This window comes from Bipolaris victoriae (genome assembly GCF_000527765.1).
Source record: "Bipolaris victoriae FI3 unplaced genomic scaffold scaffold_54, whole genome shotgun sequence".
Classification (NCBI taxonomy): Eukaryota; Fungi; Ascomycota; class Dothideomycetes; order Pleosporales; family Pleosporaceae; genus Bipolaris; species Bipolaris victoriae.
This window is the reverse complement of record NW_014575338.1, coordinates 161,075-178,331: the sequence shown is the minus strand read 5'-3', so window position 1 is coordinate 178,331 and position 17,257 is coordinate 161,075. Positions and strand designations below refer to the sequence as shown.

Genomic DNA, 17,257 nt, shown 5'->3' with positions numbered 1-17,257 from the left:
TCCTCTCAAATCAACCCCAGCCCCTTCATCTTCCCCACCATGGCCTTTGCCTTTCTGTCTCCTCCCGCATCGTCATGCGCCCGCTTAGCATGTCTGATCAACTCGCCTCTCCAGCGCCAGTAACTACTCTCAATCTGCCTCGCTACATTCTCGCCCTCTACCCGTGCGACAAGATGACAGACCCAAATCAGTCTCCTTGCACTGATAAACCGATGTTCCATCATGGGCCGGATAATCGCAGCGCGCACCACGGCTTTGGTAAACAATGGGCCAATAGGCAGCGAATAGGTCTGAAGGTAGTTGTATATATAGTATATGGAGCGCCACGTCTCGCGATGGGAGCGCGTGGTACTGAGCGAGTAGAAGTGAGCGAGTTGGTGGATGAGGATCGTGCGGTCCGAAGTGGGTATGTCGGACGTGGTGGTTGTGTACATTTGCGGTAGAGCGTTGTTTGCGGAGGCGCGGTCGAGGATTGCGTTGAATTCGCGGCGGGCTTGTAGATGGAGGAGGTGCTTCTTCGTGTGGGCCAAGGCACTCGCAGTGGAGGTAGAAGAAGAAGAAACGAGTTTGACAAGAAGGTTGGTTATGCCTTGGCAGGTGCGTAGAGCAAAGGCGTAGTGTTGACGGGCTTGTTCGTTCATCGACTCGGTTTTGCGGGGGAGTGAGGCTGCTCTTTTTATGAACCGAGATTGTATGCTTGATGCATTTTCCAACATGAGTCCTTGCTGTTTCAATGTGGACAAGATGTAGTATACGGACATCAACTCAGCATGGCGAGTGAAGGTATATACAGTCAGGTCTACCAAAGGTGTACAAGGCAAACCCTCTTTTTGCATACGAGCAAAGACAAGCCCCAAGAATGTTTCGAACTCCAGGGGTTCTTGAGACGTATGTATGGGAGCATGGATGAGCTGCAATGTCCTCTCCCTGTAAAAAGCGTACAGTGTTTGCTGTGTCAATTGAAATGTCAAGGCGTGAAGCAATACATGGCCTCGCATTCTGCCAGGATTGCTGTTCCTGAAGACATACTTGTTCACTGCTGCAATCGCAGTATCGAAAAAATCTGCACTAGATGCGCGAGAGGCTGAACGTCTATCGAGACCTTCAAGAACCGTTAACCATGCACTGAGGCGATGTTCGTGAGCCCTATTCGGCAACCTGGTTTCCCGTGCGATATCCATGGCCAGAGATGTAGTAACCGATGGGATAAGCCATCGAAGTTGCTTCCGCGGAAGGCAAAAAAGAGTCATTTCCAAGGTGGCACAGAGCTTATAGTCGGCGGCAACACGCGCAAGTAGTGTGATTGTGCTTTGCTGTACACTATTTGCGCCTGTGAGGATTGCGAGTAACGTGTCTCGAATGCCGATGTTTTGAATCTTGTCGGCGACCAAAGCCAAAGCTTGTGCTACAGAGGACTTGATCTTGTTGTCTGTTGAGAAAGCGCCTTGAAGTGCGAGCCGAATGATGAAGAGAAGCTCGGTGTCCTGTGAAGTGTTTGTCGAGATTGTGACAGATCCCGCTAACTCAACCATTCTCATCGATACCTCATGGTAGACTTTGGCGGCGTGCGAAAAACGCGCTGAAGATTTTTCTAAACAGTCGAGAAAGCTTTGGCTTTGCAATGTGTACATGGGAGGCAGCGCGAACGACTCGTGTTCCGAGAGAATGTTTGAAGGATCCCAACCAAGTTCCACCACATACTCTACTACCATAGTATTGTACATCCATGCATCGGAGTGGACTGGACAACAAGACTTCCAGGCATTGGCAAGGAGTCTGTTGCGCTCGGCAAAGGATAGGTCTCCTGCGGATATGACCTGGGATTTGAAGTTGTCAAAGCGGGCCAGGATATGCGCGCTACTTTGTTTGAAGTCTCCACTTGAAGTCCTAGCAGAAGCGTGTTCGGGCTCATCAGAGTTTGGAAAGGCGAGTGGGTTGGGTCGGGGAGTCGAGGCTGCATGCGAATGTGAAATACGATCGAATTGAGGTACTTGGGAACTTGGCAGCTGTTGATTCACTGTTATTGTCAGCAGAGCACATTGAGTTTTTCACAGTACAAACGTACAAAGGTCCAATGGCTCGGTCCTGTGTTGCAAGGACGGCGCTTCATATCTCCAGGTAGGCTGCGACTCTTTGCAGAAGGCAAACAGAGCGCCGAGGTTGAAGAGCGATTGGAAGGTGTATTGAGGATGGAACCCCGCAGAGACAGTCATCCGGCGCTTGGCTGCCCTCCTTCTAGCCTCCAATGGCCCCGGGACGTTGCTGCCATGGCGTCTCTGTTGTGGACACGAGCTGGGGAAAAATGGAAGGAGGGCCCGGGCGAGGAGGTCGTCAGAGATCCATACGTGATGGGCAGTGGGCAATTGGAGCGACTGCACTGCTCTGCGGCAGGCAGCGGACGGACGGCGCATCAAGCGGGGTGGTGGTCATCGAAGTGGGCGTGCAGCTTGGTAGGCCAGTGAGGGCATGTCCAGATTGGGAAGCGGGCAGTGCACGTGACATTGATGACTAAGAGGATCGCGAGAATGGTTTGGTGGTTTGGTCTATGTGCTTACGTACATGCTTGCTTACGACACAGCTCATAACTATTACTAGGTGGATACAGAAAATGGGGTGTGCTTGACGGGAGGATGCGACAAAGCTGGGGAACTTTTGACACGGTCTTGAGTCTTGGGATGGAGCTTGCCTGACTCCGTGGTGGTGCGCCTGTGTCTCAGGATACCAAGACGATTTGACGGCTGTCTAATGGACCCGTTGGCGGCACAGAGGCTGAGGCGCAACGGTTAAGCGGGGTGGCTGGCAGGCAGGCCGTGTGTCGGGTTCGCAGACAGGACGGACATACGTTGACTATGGATATAAGACGGGAAAAGCCATGGGAGTGGGCAGCACGCAGAGTGAGTGAGTATGTACATGTGTAAGTACATAGGTACGTGTATGAGTGCGTACATGTATGTGGGCGTATATGTACACAGGGTATGGGGGTGAGCAAGGACACGAGCCGGGCGTGCACGTCTAGAGTTCTCGGTGAGTGGTTGGGCCGGAAGAAGCGGGCAACGGGCAGCGGCGTGTACAGCATAGGATGTTCCGGGGGGTTAAATGAGCATGAAAGCGCCGTCAAGCCACCGCGTCTCGTTTACTGCTCGGCGAGGCGACCATGGCGCACTCAGCAGTCAGTCGAGGTCCCAACAGTGGCACGAGTGGATCGCGCAGAGGTTCTCGGCCTGCAATCCAATGATCCAAGGGCAAAAAGCAAAGGTGAGCGACGACAAGGAGCCAACGTCGGTAGGCGTCTAGCCAAGGGCCGTCGTGGTCGCGGTGCAGGACCGCGCGGCGCCGTACATGGCACAATGTCAGCCCTCAGGCACACGCACCCCTGTCGACCGTGGCTGTTGGTGAAACGCCACTGGCTGGACTGCCAGCCAATAGCGGCCGCGTGCCTGGCAGCAGGTGGGGCCGGCTATTCCGTCTTGGACATGGCGCTGCACCGGCGGCCCTCGCACCACAGCGCCCGGCGAGCGGTTCTGCTGGTAGTGAGGAGGATAGCAACGGCAGGGAGAAGAGCAGTAACTAACTAATGTATGTATGTGTGCTTATGTGATGGCTGCAATAGCACTGGAGGCAGATGAAGGGGGCGCCTGGCAATCTGCGGCGCCCTGCCCGAAGCGGTGTCGTGGGAGGGTGCGGGTGCGTCTGACTGCCACTGCCGGCGCGCTAGCTGCCAAGGCTGGCTCCTGCTCTCCTGGCCCGGCGGTGCCTGCCCATCCCGACTGCTGACTGGGGGCGCCCTCTCCTTGCTTTGCTTTGCTTTGCTTTGCTCTTCACTCGCGATCCACTCCTGTCAAGGCCCGAGCCTCCTCTCGTTTGTCTGCTTCACCCGTCTGTCACTTACCATCGACATACATCCACAATCGTTTGACCTGACCGCTGCCCTCTACATCTCCCACCGCCCCTTCCCCCCGACTGTTTTCCTTCCTTTTGCCTACCGCCTCAGGGGTGCATTCCACGGGGCATCCGAACCGTTTCATCGACATCTGTCCTGTCCCTACGCCCTCGGTTTCAACCTCTCAAGGACGCCGCTGGGCATCGTTGACCGAGCCTGCTTTCCTGCCTGCCTGTACCCAGTCACCCATACACATACACAGGCACCACGTCGACTATCAACAACACCCCATTTTCCATCGCCCCGTCACCCAAGTAACCCAATCAACCCACACTCGACCCTTTTCCCCCATTCTCACGCCGCCCATCGTCCAACATCAACCGCAGCCTCGCCCCCATCTCCGTCCATCAAACCCTCGACCGCCTCATCTAGCGGCCCATCCAGGCACTGCCTACTTGAGGCCTTGCATGTGTAGACGCCCTTGCGCAAAGGCCAAAAGTGCGACACTCGCACACAAGCACCCCTACGGTCAACCGACACGCCGTTGACCGGACCGCCGAAGCACCACTTCCATCGCCACAGGACCAGCCTACCAGTCCACCACCATGGTCTCCTTCAGATTCGCGTCCGCTCTCGCAGCGGCTTCCATTGTCGCCATGGCCTCTGCCGATACTGGCACCCCAACCATCAAGAACCCCATCACAACACCCACCGTCACAAAGCCCGCCAGTGCCATGACCAGCATCGGCTGCTTCGAGACTGGCCTGCCACTCGAGAACCACGGCTCTTACAACTTCCAATCACCGGGTAACTGCCAACTGGTCTGTCTGCAACTCGACAAGGATGTCATGGGTTTGTCCGACGGTGAAAACTGCTGGTGTGGAGACGAAATTCCTGCCAAAGAATGGCAAGTCAAGAACGAGACATGTAGCACCACATGTTCTGGTGATGACACCACTGGCTGTAAGTCCAATGTGCAAAAAATTACCCTTGCGTGCACCATGCTAATCCCTCGCAGGTGGTGGTAAGAATCTTCTGTGGGTTGTCCTCACCGGCAACACCAGGAACCAAGTCGACTACTTTCAGCCATCATCATCATCCAGCAGCAGCTCATTAGCACCAAAGACATCGAGCACTGTGCCATCATCCACTGCCGTTGCCAGTGCCACCGCCGTTCCGGTTCAGCCACCTCCACAGGACGACAAGCCCAACACAGTCGCCATCGCAGTAGGCGTCGTTGTCGGAATACTAGGATTGGCAGCCATTCTGTTCGGTGTTTGGTTCTTGTTGCGCCGGAGACGTCAACAACAGGCTGAAGAAGACTACCGTCGCAACGCCGCCAATGTTAACTCGTTCGTTGGCAGTGGCAAGCTGCACACGAGCAATTCGTCCATGAATGACTCTCGTCTGGACCCGAGCTTCATGGACCGAAGGCAGAGCAACGGCAGTATTGCAGACAACGAAGACTACTCGAGGCGGATATTGAAGGTAAGCAAGACGTGTCAGAACACCCTCGTGACTACATGCTAACATTACACCAGGTGACCAATGTATGAGCGCCAAAATAAGACACACTGCGCACAACGATTGCGCTCTTCACCTCAGCCCTTTCCACGGTTGGAGTCGCTGACGAACAAAACCTCAATACCCTCGATACCGCACACACCTAATCTCCTTCACCTCATGTCTCGCACTACGGTGTGCGCGACCACGCATTGACGACGAGAGTAAGAATCATCTTGCGATTTAGCCCGTTACTATTCAGTATATGACGGATACACCTTGAGCCAGAATTGAACGAGGACAGGAAAGATTTGTAGTAGCAGAGTTTTTGTCCCTCTTCGTGTTATATCCCGATCCTCTTTGTTCTTTTTTCTATCCTCTTTTTTTTCCTTTTCCATCTGGGCGTTCGTGGGGTGTTAGATACCGGGCAATTGAAATGGGCAACTTTACAAACTTAACATTTGGCGCACATACATTGCGGGCACCAAGGTCCCTCCCTTATATTTTGTTCTTTGTTATACCGGACGGTAATCTTACGTCCACCACATTCCTTACCCCCCCAATCACCATTTCGAGGACATTAGTTTCTGTCCTGCCGCTCCTTTGTATCCCAAAAAATCAGCAAAAACCTAAAATCTCAAAACAGGCACGCCCACGTGCGCTGTCACCATGTAGTAGTAGCCGATCCAACAGGCGCCCAATAGTCTACTCTATCGTCTCGGCCAATACAAAAAATTCAAATCAACAGCAGGTCCTGTGGAACAGCAACATCATGGAGTGAAATATGTGTGGTATGTGGATAGCTACGATTGGATACAGAGCGAGTACGGTGACTTTATTGATTACGTAGAATAGCCATTGGTGTGTCATAACACCAGTCACAAGACCGTATTCTGTTTACGAAAACCCTTCTTTGACCCCTCTCGTATTCTTACTCCCCACGCGTCTTTTTCTCTGCCTCCCTCTCAACTTCCAATAGAGTCCATCAGACCCGAACGCCGGGTCCACCCCCCCTCCCCAATAGACAAGGCAGAGCCAGGAAAGAGGAACAGGGGGTAGAGTAAAAGCAAAAAGAAAGCCAAGGATTAAGACTTTCAGCTTTATGGGGTGGAATATGGGAAAGAAGGCAGAAAGGGAAACGCGGTTGGGGTTAGATTCACATACACGCACGCACGCACATGAAAAGTCGTCGTCATCAACCCGTCTTACTGTACCTGAACTATTGACATGCATGTATCCCTACAATGTACACACACTACTGTAATTTGTCCCCATCTTTTTTTTTCTTTGTCCGTTTCCCCATGTTTGTCCTCTCTCTCTCTCTGTCTCCTTTTTTTGACATTTTCTAAAGATAAAAATAGTGAAAAATCGATAAGATCAACACTTGTATTGCCCTGGTTCGCTTTCTTATAATATAGGGAATCTTGATAATGTTAAAAGTAGATATACATCGGGGATTAACCCGGGACTAGTAACTAAGATGATGATGGGCGCGGCGTTGTTTTTTCGCGCGCGTTCGTGCGTGTGTTCCCTTTTTTGTTGGTTCTTTGGGACTTGGTAGTTGGGCCGTTTGGGAGAAGAAGAAGGAGTGGGAAACAGATTTACTACCCACGTGTGTGTGTTGTTAGCCTTGGGCTGGGGGAGGCTAAGGGCAAGACTTTCGGGGTTATGCGTTGAGCAGGTGCTTGGGGTTGTGTGCGTGCGCGCAAACGCGTATGTGAGGCTTAAACTTGGGGAGAGTTACGACTTTGGGAAGGTGGTTTGGGGTTAGAGGCTACGTGGACATGGGTTGCGCATGACGTTGTTTGAGGCGGAGGAAGGGAGGGGGATTTTTCTCGGTCTTGGTCTTTTTGGCTCGGTGGGAAGGTGTAGAGTAGTAAGGTGCGAGTAAACAATACGAGGGAAAAACGCGGGTTACTGGTGAGGAATGAGTTTGGGGGAGGGGAATGGGTTTGGTGGGCGCGAGATGGTGTCAAGGGGTGTGAGATCAAACGACCGTGGTTACCGGGCCTTTTGTTCCCGTTTCTTACATGTCATCATTGGGTGAAGGGCAGGGCTAGATGGTTGGTAATCTTTTCCTCTTCATCCTCCCTTTCAATCTTGGTGACATCTTCCGCCAATCACTAACTTTGGGTTGCACTCTCTGTCTCTCCCCTGTCGCCGGCTTTTTCTCGCTCAGCCCTAAGCATATCATTCGCATCTACCATGGTTCATTGCGACATGAACTTGTTTCGTCATTGTCACTTGATTACCCCGTTTCAACCCCAACCCACTCACCTCTCCTACCACATAGTAGAAACAATCCAAACCATATCCCACGAAACAGGGTGAATCCAGTCGAGAAGCCCATCCTTAGTATCCCACAAGCACACCACCCCATAATTGCGTGACACCACACCCTTTCTCGCTCCCTCCACACAAACATCTAATCTCCCCCCCTCAAAAAAAAACAAAGAATCCAGACCCTCCAATCATCCACCCTACTTTCGCAAAAAATTCCTTACACAGCAACTACCCTCTCTCCCATCACCCCATCCAAAAGCCGCGCACAGCATACATAAAGGTCCACGTAACCACCCCCACCACCCCAGTAGTCTAGTAGTGGCTGTGCAGAAAACACCGCACTAAAACACACCTACTAGCGCCTCACATGGGCCAGCCCCAGCCACTCTTTTCCTGTCCTAACTGAACATAAGAGGGGATGTGATGAAAACAACTATTTTATTCCCAAGAGATCGAGACACCCACTGTAATTCTCGCTACAAGGGAAATAAAGGATAGCTTACTTAGTGCAATGTTTCGCCATACACACACACACACGTGAGAATAAATCGGTGGTTGTGCGGAGATTAACACTGGGGAATTCTGTTTTGGCTACTAGACCAGGGGCGATATGCTATTGTGGCTTTTTGTGCTACCAAGTAAGCAACTGTGCAACGTAACAAGTAAGCTTTAAGCAGTGGTGGCTGGTTCAATGAGATACCACAGAGTAAGTAGTATACTACTTACTATATGTAGCAGTAACTATGGGTTATGGCTTGTCGAGTTTTACTTACTAGAAACCCACATGGGGGGGGGGTTGAGAGGTAGAATAGAAGCATAGTTAGTTTGCAAACGAGGCTGCAAAACCCTTCCTCTCTCTCTCGCACACACACATAGACTCTCTCCTATCTCGTACTTTGGAGCAAATCACAAAAAAAAAGGGGTGGCGTGAGGCGCAGGCGGTGGCAGCTGCAGCCTTACCGATACTGCACCACTATGCATACCGCGTCGTTTTCTCCTTATACACAACTTCGCTCATGTACATTAGTACGGACGTTACGGAATTCCGTTTTTTTTTCTTCGCACACGCACACGCACGGTACAATTCTAACATGCACAAAACATACGTTTCTTTCCTATCAATCGAAAGGGGCCTTGTGGCATCGGTGCTTACTGCGTAGTTATACATTTTTTTTTCTTTCCCTTCTTGTTTCTACAGATTCAGACTCGGATTCGCCTTTCCTCTTTGTTCGTAACCCCCCCCCCCCACAAGCAATGGGTTTCATCTTGCGCTTCTAGAACAACATGGTCGTCACACACACCCCACCCCTATGACGATGAGAGATCTGAGTAATGGCGCATAGCAAACATTGCGGGTAAATTAATATAAGTTGCGTTTACCGAAGCCGAACACGAAATGGCTTGTGTTACAGAAAGTGCAAGGTTTTTTGCGGGTAACTTTTCCTTTTCTTTTCTTTTCCCCCCCTCTTTTTGGGTTATGTGTTTCATGAGGCGGGGGTTGGATTGATTCAGCATGCTAGATGGGTTCTTAACGCATGATTTTTTGCGTGACTCTTGGATAATATCTCCGTTGCAACCTGAAGTTTGAAACTCCGCTTTGTGTTACCGTCCGTTAGGGTATTGGCTCTCGAACTTGTAGTTGGAAAGAATTGACGCATCCAAGTTTCAAGCATACTCATTCTTGAGTCAGAAGGGCCTGTATACATTCTTACACAGGGGGTCTGTAAATGGCTTGTAGTAATGCACATGAAAACCAACGAATGATTCAATTGCAAAACAAAGACATACAAAGCTATCTATAGGGGGAATATCGCATAGGGTATCAATGGCACGAGGAGAGCGGAAGAAGAAAAGTCCGCAACGAGCGTGTAAAGCTCTCGCTCAGAAACGAGAAAAAGATATCACAAAAACAAGGTTACCCACAGAAAAGACCGCCTGGGTGTATCCCATACCCATACCCTTGGCCATAAGCCTCCAGTCCCAAAACCATTCCCAGCCTTGTACCATATACCTGTAGTCCCAATCGTGTATTTCGTCATCCATAACCCAGTCAATATACTCATATACATGATGCAATCAGTCGTATCCTAACGATATCCTAAGCTACTGCGTTGTTGCAATACCATTAGGTACCCTTGGGGTGATTGTGGCATCACTGATACTGGTCCTCGGATACTGGCCCGGAACATGAAGATCGCTAACACTGAAGTCAGTGCCTGTCCGCTTGACCATTCCAGGCTGTACCATCTCCTCAGCAGTGTCTACCAGCTCAACAGGAACAGGGCCGCCATTGACAGTCTTGCCAGAGGTAGGGGCGGCGCCTACCTCAGACTCGCCTAAAAAAGACGACGTAGTGACTGGTGTTTCAGCACCGTTGGTTTGCTGAGGATGGGTCTGATTGTCCATGATGGGAGCAACGATTGGTGCAGACGTTGGTTGCACATTGGGAGCAACGTAACCGGTATCATCGATTTGATCAGGCCTGATCTCACCAGAGTATTGCTCATGGACGTGGGCAGAATGATCTTGTGAATAATTCATGGTCTGAGACTGACCGTTCAATTCTTGCTGTCGAGCTTCTGCGTGTTGCTGGGCCAATTGTTTCTTCCGGTATGCTTCATTTGCTAGGGCTACAGTCGCTGCTCCTCCAGCGGCGGGTGCAATCCAGTTACCATAGTTGTTACTATCGTGACGTTGAAGGGGCTGGTCGTTTTCAGGGTAGATTGGATAGTGGCTCTCAGATTGGATAGGTTGAACAGGATAGTCGTGGGCTGCAGGTGCATACGATTGCTGGGCAGTGTATGGATTTTCGTACGTATGATGTGGTTGTTGTTGGTCTGGCTGGGCATACTGCGCGTGCTGCATAGGCTCAAGGGGCTGGTGTGCTGATTCGTGCCCGAGATACATGGGGTGCATTTCTTGTGGTGGTCCCCCAGATGCAGTTGTTAAATCATAATTGACCTCCGAACTTCCACTAGATGGCGAAAGGGGCGCTTGTAAGTTACGGTTGACCATTAAATCAGACGGAAATCGCCCACCTGGAGAAGGTCGTGTAGGTCGCGTCGAGGACTGGTCCCTGGCTTGATCTTTCAATGACTGGTTGGCGGAAAATGGAACGGCGTCTGCCTCGTCTTCCTCGAGACCGCCGTCGGAGCTGGCCGAGCGGGCGCTGCCAGCGCTGGTGCTCCTAACACTTGCGTGTCGGCGAACAAAAGCGTTGCGCTCTTCGCCACTCTTCTCTGTCAAGGCCTTGATATCTTCAAACCAGGCCACCATCGTATCGTAAGTCTCGGCCCGGAATACCCAAGTATGGCCACGGTGCATGGATCCAGCTTGACGGCCTTTGATAACGAACTTGTGGGAGGAACTTCCGGGCTGGGAACGAGAACCAAGCTTCTGGTCTGGCAGATACAAGGACATGACTGGAGGCTGAGTGTAGATGCGATCGGCAGATTTGAATTCGTGGAGATGGGTTGGCGACAAGACATACCTGTGCTTGTTAGGGGGGTCATGTTGAAGGAAAGAAGTTACTTACCAGCCTGGGGTGTATGATTTGAGGTACTTGCTCTTTCTCTCGAGCATACCAGCCCTAACCTCTGTGGTGGCTGGGTGGTATTTGCCGGGATACTGGATGTCCCCGAGTTTACGCAATGGTAGATCGGGGTCGACAAAGTGAGGATCGCTTCTCACAAACTTGCTCCATTCGAGGTCACGGGGCATGGCAATTGGGCCATTCCGCAGTCTTTCAACCGTGTTGTACTGCTCATCCGCCTCGCGCTTCAAAATGCTGGCCAGAGCGTTATAGGCCTTTTGAATTTCGCCAACGACAATCGACTCGAGTTCGCGACCAGAGTTTTCAATGTTAAGGTATGCCTGTCTTGGTTAGCTAGGTATAGTTTATGCAGGTGCAGCCACTCACCCTGTGTAGGTAGTTCTCCTCGTCAATCTGCCTCTCGACCTGTCGCTCGACGCCCAAGCGGACGACATATGGATCACCCTTGCCAGCAGCAGCTGTAGGGTCTGCCTCAGCTGTTGCGAGAGCCTCCTCAAGTGCTGTCACACATTTTCTGGTGATTTCCTTTTCCTTCTCAACATTGTTTTTGAAGTCTCCTGAAAGAGACTTGATTTCCTTGATCTTTTGCGCCAGGTCGGCGCGGAGACTACTGAGTTGGTTGATGACGTCTGTCTCCACGTCCCGGGCCTTGTTGGCTTCAGCAATTGCCTGCTTGTGGAAATCGCGGAGGATGCGGTTGGCGTCGTTTAAGCCTCCCTCGGTGAGGAGCACAGAGGGCGCATTGGTGTTGTTGATTACGTTTGAGACTTTGAGGAGTGACTTGGCTCGGTGTTCGTAGGAAGCAGCGACCTCTCGGAAATAGGTAATGAGGTCTTTTAGGAACTTGCGCCAGGCTGTGACATGTTAGTGAGTAGTTCAACCATGGGCCAAATGACGACATACTTTGAAAGCGCTCTGCTAGGATTTCGGTAGGTGAGCCTTTGGTAGGGACGGGTGTGTAGAAGACACTATTCTCGCGATCGTAGCCACGTTCCTGGTCGTCGATGGCCACGCCACGAATGCTGCCAGCGTGCAAGGACTTTCTGCTTCCACTGCGCTTGAGACTGCCACTCCTCTTTACGGAGCCCTTCTTCTTCAAGGTACCACCGCGTGAAGGCGTGAGGCCTTGGTTCAGGGTAGAGGAGCGCGAGGAGGAGCGCGGGTGCATGTCGCCGTCAATGACTGAAGTGCCCCGAGTGGGCGCGTCGAAGTCTTCCTCGAACCTGCCGAGGCGAGAGCGATCATAGTGCGTTGCTGGTGGAGAGGATGCAAAGTCATTGGTGCCAGTGCCGTATCCTCTGCTGAGGTAGGCTGGATCGTCGACCTGTGGCACGGCTTGGTAGGAGGCCGAGGGCGTCACTGGTCGCTGCATGGCCATGTCGGATAGTTGACAGGACGGCAGGCTTGGGATGTGATGGTAGTGAAGGCAAGCGGGCAGCGGGGGTGGACCCTGGCTGATATACGGACAGAGGAAAGGGTTCACAGCAATAGAGAGAACAAGTGCCGCGCGGGTTCTGTGGCTGGTGGTGACGTACAGGGTCGTGCCAAGGGAGGCGGCGGGGAGGCCAGGGCGGAGATTGCGTGGGGCGCCAACGGGAACAAAGTCGAATCGAGGGGACGGGAGTGTTGATGTACAGTGTAGATCCGCATGCAGGTGCGTCAATGTTGGGCAAAAATGGACGCACGCGCCAGGTGAATGATTGTGTCGAGGAGCTACTTGCACTGAGTGTCAGGGACAGGCAGCAAAGGGGTATAAGGCCTGGCGACGGCAGCGCAAGGAGGCATTCAAGGTCTCCGAGTGATGTAATGCACAACACACGAGCGTCATCGTCATTGCGCAGATGCGACAAGCCAGCCAAATCTGCCCGACTCGAGCCTTAGTCTGTGGCGCTGCTCTCTTCCTCTGGCCTATCACCATGGCTGGTCGAGCCCGTCCGGTTGCGCAGTCTTCCGAGTCGCCACACATTTGCTTGCACCACCACTGCCAACAACGCATTGCATATACATACATGTGTACAAGATACATAGTGATCGAGGTCGTTGCCTGGCCAACTGAGCATGCATCGCACCCCGGAGTGAGTGTGCTGTAAATGCACCTGTATCGACACCTACAGGCTGTATGTGTGTACGCATGTCTGTACGTATGTAAATCCTCTCTGCCCAAACACGTGGAGACGAAGCGGGGGTGAGAAGAAAATCTGCCGAACGTGCCGGTCCAGGACGGAGTTGCAGTTGCAGTTGCAGTTGGAGACATGCTTCTGCAGATCAGAGCGAATACGGCCATGACTATGCCAAATACACGCCTCTTGCTAACTCTGTCCAGGTGTCCCGTCGGCGTGCTGCAATCCGCGTGTACCTTGGAAGACCCCTTTGCCCCAATGCTACCCTAAACCCAAGTGCCATCGCTAGTCGAAGCAACCAAGAAACCCGAGCATTAGACCCGTTCCAGTGTCGTCATCTATCAATCCACCAAGATGACCACTGCTCCACACGCTGCAGGTCAAGATTGCGTGCAGTTGAACCTGCAAGGCAAACCCCGTGACTTGCTCGGTATATACCTACACATCTAGTATGTAATCGGGTAGGAATAGCTGCAGCAAATGCAGCATGGCCAGTGCTTCGTGCTCGAATGTAGCATTTGCAATTTCCGCCCCTTTGATTGGCCAGCACAGAAGAAATACACCTGCAATGCATCTCGCCTAGTGCCCTCCACCATACCAGCATGGAACCGCTAATCGTCCAAGGAAAAGCATATCAAACACCTTCCACTTCCGGCCCCCAACTCTCTACCACGCACCGCTCCCAAACAAGACGTTGCACATCATGTCCGACTAGCTTGCAAACGACGGCGGTTGCACACTCCCTTATATGTCCATCAGGAAATTGTCTCCCTTCTCGCTTATACCACCTTTCGCTTCGCCACCTGCACTTGGACATGGCATACCGCCTCCGGATTGCATGGGGACTTAGTTTGTATGCAAACGAGATTGGCGAAGTACTCGCCGCGGAGCCGGCTCAACAAGTTGTGTTCCGTCTCATGAGTAGTATACACAACTACCCCTATCTGCATTTAAACATGTACATCTAACCAGAAGAAGAAGAACTAAACCCCAACGCTCATTCGCAGTCAAAACAACACCATCCCACCCACTGTTTTCCTGAATAGTAAACATCAAAGAAAGAGTACCATGCACAAGTCATGGCACATGGCTGCTTCCAGAAACCGGTCATGAGGTCTCGCTCACGGGCCTTTGTCGCGGATATATATTAACCGACAGCACACAAATGCCACTGCCAAGCAATGCTTGCCGGGTGCTTGATTACACGGCGCATTTATTTCGAAACGCCATATATCGGCGCCTAGGCACACTCGTCCATCTGCTCCGCTTGATTAAATGCCATGTCCCTAATTGGGAGGTTGGTGACTGCCGCCGCCGGAACTACCGTGAAAGAAAGCCTGGAGTGCATGCCAACTCCTGCACGCCATTTCGCTCTTGTTCCCATGTGGCGTGAATAGATTGCAGCCCAGCGATTGACGTAGACAACGGCAAGGCTTGGCCTCACAGTCCTGAACTGGGCACTATCTTATGTATCATAGCAACCATGAACAACTGACTATATAAGAGATGGGCAAGACGACAGAATAAGGCACCTCACCTTGTCTTACCACTCATTCACTACCACTACACCTTCATCCACTCTTTCAACATGAAGTTCTTCGCCGCTGCCATTGCTCTGCTGCCCGCTCTTGGGTCAGCCCACACCATTGCCCAGCGTGTCCGCGTCAACGGCCAGGACTTTGGTCTAGGCAACGGTATTCGTGTTGCCTCGTCCAACAACCCCATCACCAACGTCAACGATGGTGCCATGGCTTGCAACACCGGTGTCTCTTCTTCCAGCAAGGTCATTGATGTCAAGGGCGGTGACAGGGTTGGTGTTCAGTGGGGCCATGTCGTTGGAGGAGCCCAGTACGTTTTTGCAATACTACACTCTAGACTGATCCATTACTAACCCCCAACAGAGGTGCCAACGACCCAGACCACCCCATTGCCAAGTCGCACAAGGGTCCTGCCATCTTCTACATGGCAAAGGTCTCCAACGCAGCCAGTGCCTCCCCCTCTGGCCTACAATGGTTCAAGGTCGCCGAGGATGGTCTTGAAGGCACTACCTGGGGAGTTGACCGCATGATCTCCAACAACGGATGGACCGAGTTCACTGTGCCATCCTGCATTGCTTCAGGCCAGTACCTCGTGCGAGCTGAGCTGATTGCGCTCCACAGTGCTAGCTCTGTTGGCGGTGCACAGTTCTACATTGTAAGAAATTGAGACTATATGCAACTAAACCTTTACTAACATTTTCACAGGGATGTGCTCAAGTCAACGTTTCAGCCTCAGGATCAAAGACTGGAACCACTGTCAGCTTCCCTGGCGCCTACCGGGCCGACGATGCCGGTATCAAGGTCAGCATCTACAACTCTCAAGGTCAGCCCACTGGCAACGGTCAATACAAGATCCCCGGCCCAGCCAAGCTTCAGTGCTAGAGAGGGGTAGCTATGGCGGAGGGCTTGTAGTATAGGAGGCATCAAGTCAAGGCAGTACAACAAGGGCGTTTCTCTTCTCAACACCTCATTTATCCATACTTTGTTAGCCAAATGAAACATTACTTTGTGCACCACCAATAATCCCCCTCCCTTTCTCTCTCTCTCTCTCTCTCTAACTAGAAACATCAACAACAATCTTCCCCCGAACCCTTCCCCCCACCATTTCCCCCTTAACCCTCTCCCACGCCTCCTCATATGTCCCCTCATCCAAAATCCCCTTGACAACATCCTGCACCACAACCCTCACGTCCCCCCTCTCCACCAACCCAGCCACCTGCTCCAAACACTCACTCTTATCCCACAACATGACACTCGCATACCGCGGCCCCACCAACCACCCCCTGAGAAACCTCAGCACCTGCCTCGGATGCGTAAAATACGTCAACGGCCCCCCCACAACGGTCCTCTCCGTCTTATCCCCCACAATCGTAACATACGCCCCTTCTCTCCTCAGCAAGCCCGTCCAATACGCAAACACATCCGTGCCACCCACGCAATCGACGTACAAGTCGTAGCCTGCACCTTCTTTTTCTACGCTTTCAAGGAGCGCCTCGCGAATGTTTTGGGATGTGTAGTCGAGCACGGTGTCGGCGCCGAGGGAGCGTACGAAAGAGGCGTTGCGTGAGGAGCAGATGGCCGTGATGTGGCTGGCGTGCAGCCGCTTGGCGAGTTGCACGCAGAGGGTGCCGACGCCACCGCTTGCGCCCGAGATGATGATGCGGTAGGGGTGGGTGGGTGTGCGGGGGGTGGAGGGGAGCCAGGAGAGGCAGGCGTAGGCGGTTAGGGCGACGAGGGGGATGGCGGATGCGGAGGAGTGGGGGAGGGATGGTGGTTTTTTGGCGAGAGGGGAGGTGGAGGGGGAGAGGAGGAGGTAGTGGGTGAATGTTCCTTCTGCAGTCTTTTTTTGGGGGGGTTGAAAGGTTAGTTGAGGGTTGTGAAGTGTAGGTTATATTTTTTTTCTTCTTATTATCTCGTAATGGGAAAGAAGGACAAGGATATGAGAGTGTAGTTTATGTTTTTTTTTCGAGAAAGGTGGTTTAGAAATAAGAAGTGGATGTTTGTTTGTTTGTTTGTTTGTTTGTTTTTTAAAAAAGGGAATCAAAAGAGAGAAGAACATACAAGGTTATTATACAATCCAAACACCTCATCCCCAGCCTCCCACTTCCCTTGCTTCTTCACCTCTTCACCCACCGCAACAATCACACCCGAATAGTCCCTCCCTATTCCTTTCTCTTTTTTTCCAGTCAGCCAGCCTACAAGGGGGCTACTCCAAACTTGTATGTCGACGGGATTTATAGCTGCGGCATGGACTTTTATCAAGACTTCGTTGGGAGACGGGATGGGGACGGGTGTGTGGGTTAGGTGGGGAGAAGAGCAAGGAGTAGTGTATGTTAGGGATGTGTTTGATTCTGGGAGGGAAGAGTTTGGTGGCATTGTT

The 17,257-nt window shown here is 52.1% G+C and overlaps 7 protein-coding genes across 7 annotated transcripts; 3 read left to right on the top strand and 4 right to left on the bottom strand.

Annotated features, from left to right (window-relative positions):
- Nucleotides 1-5: 5 nt before the first annotated feature.
- COCVIDRAFT_102179 (hypothetical protein) lies at nt 6-2,411 on the bottom strand (the record flags this gene model as incomplete). Its single annotated transcript, XM_014700074.1, has 2 exons — nt 6-1,954; nt 2,066-2,411. 2 exons carry the CDS (start codon nt 2,409-2,411, stop codon nt 6-8), a joined length of 2,295 nt encoding a protein of 764 aa, XP_014555560.1.
- Nucleotides 2,412-2,975: 564 nt separating this feature from the next.
- On the top strand, nt 2,976-3,774 carry COCVIDRAFT_16966 (hypothetical protein; the record flags this gene model as incomplete). The annotated part of the gene is made up of 3 exons (XM_014700010.1): nt 2,976-3,349; nt 3,427-3,563; nt 3,611-3,774. 3 exons carry the CDS (start codon nt 2,976-2,978, stop codon nt 3,772-3,774), a joined length of 675 nt encoding a protein of 224 aa, XP_014555496.1.
- Nucleotides 3,775-4,485: 711 nt separating this feature from the next.
- COCVIDRAFT_27613 (hypothetical protein) lies at nt 4,486-5,436 on the top strand (the record flags this gene model as incomplete). Its single annotated transcript, XM_014700073.1, has 3 exons — nt 4,486-4,843; nt 4,899-5,368; nt 5,422-5,436. 3 exons carry the CDS (start codon nt 4,486-4,488, stop codon nt 5,434-5,436), a joined length of 843 nt encoding a protein of 280 aa, XP_014555559.1.
- Nucleotides 5,437-9,174: 3,738 nt separating this feature from the next.
- On the bottom strand, nt 9,175-9,372 carry COCVIDRAFT_102182 (hypothetical protein; the record flags this gene model as incomplete). Its single annotated transcript, XM_014700072.1, has 1 exon — nt 9,175-9,372. One exon carries the CDS (start codon nt 9,370-9,372, stop codon nt 9,175-9,177), a length of 198 nt encoding a protein of 65 aa, XP_014555558.1.
- A 397-nt stretch (nt 9,373-9,769) lies between these two features.
- COCVIDRAFT_38760 (hypothetical protein) lies at nt 9,770-12,597 on the bottom strand (the record flags this gene model as incomplete). Its single annotated transcript, XM_014700071.1, has 4 exons — nt 9,770-11,156; nt 11,202-11,539; nt 11,586-12,073; nt 12,123-12,597. The coding sequence occupies 4 exons, from the start codon at nt 12,595-12,597 to the stop codon at nt 9,770-9,772; spliced, it is 2,688 nt and encodes an 895-aa protein (XP_014555557.1).
- A 2,330-nt stretch (nt 12,598-14,927) lies between these two features.
- On the top strand, nt 14,928-15,759 carry COCVIDRAFT_102076 (lytic polysaccharide monooxygenase; the record flags this gene model as incomplete). The annotated part of the gene is made up of 3 exons (XM_014700070.1): nt 14,928-15,187; nt 15,241-15,532; nt 15,583-15,759. 3 exons carry the CDS (start codon nt 14,928-14,930, stop codon nt 15,757-15,759), a joined length of 729 nt encoding a protein of 242 aa, XP_014555556.1.
- Nucleotides 15,760-15,931: 172 nt separating this feature from the next.
- Nucleotides 15,932-17,253, bottom strand: COCVIDRAFT_38758 (hypothetical protein; the record flags this gene model as incomplete). Its single annotated transcript, XM_014700069.1, has 2 exons — nt 15,932-16,717; nt 16,939-17,253. The coding sequence occupies 2 exons, from the start codon at nt 17,251-17,253 to the stop codon at nt 15,932-15,934; spliced, it is 1,101 nt and encodes a 366-aa protein (XP_014555555.1).
- Between the last annotated feature and the right edge of the window lie 4 nt (nt 17,254-17,257).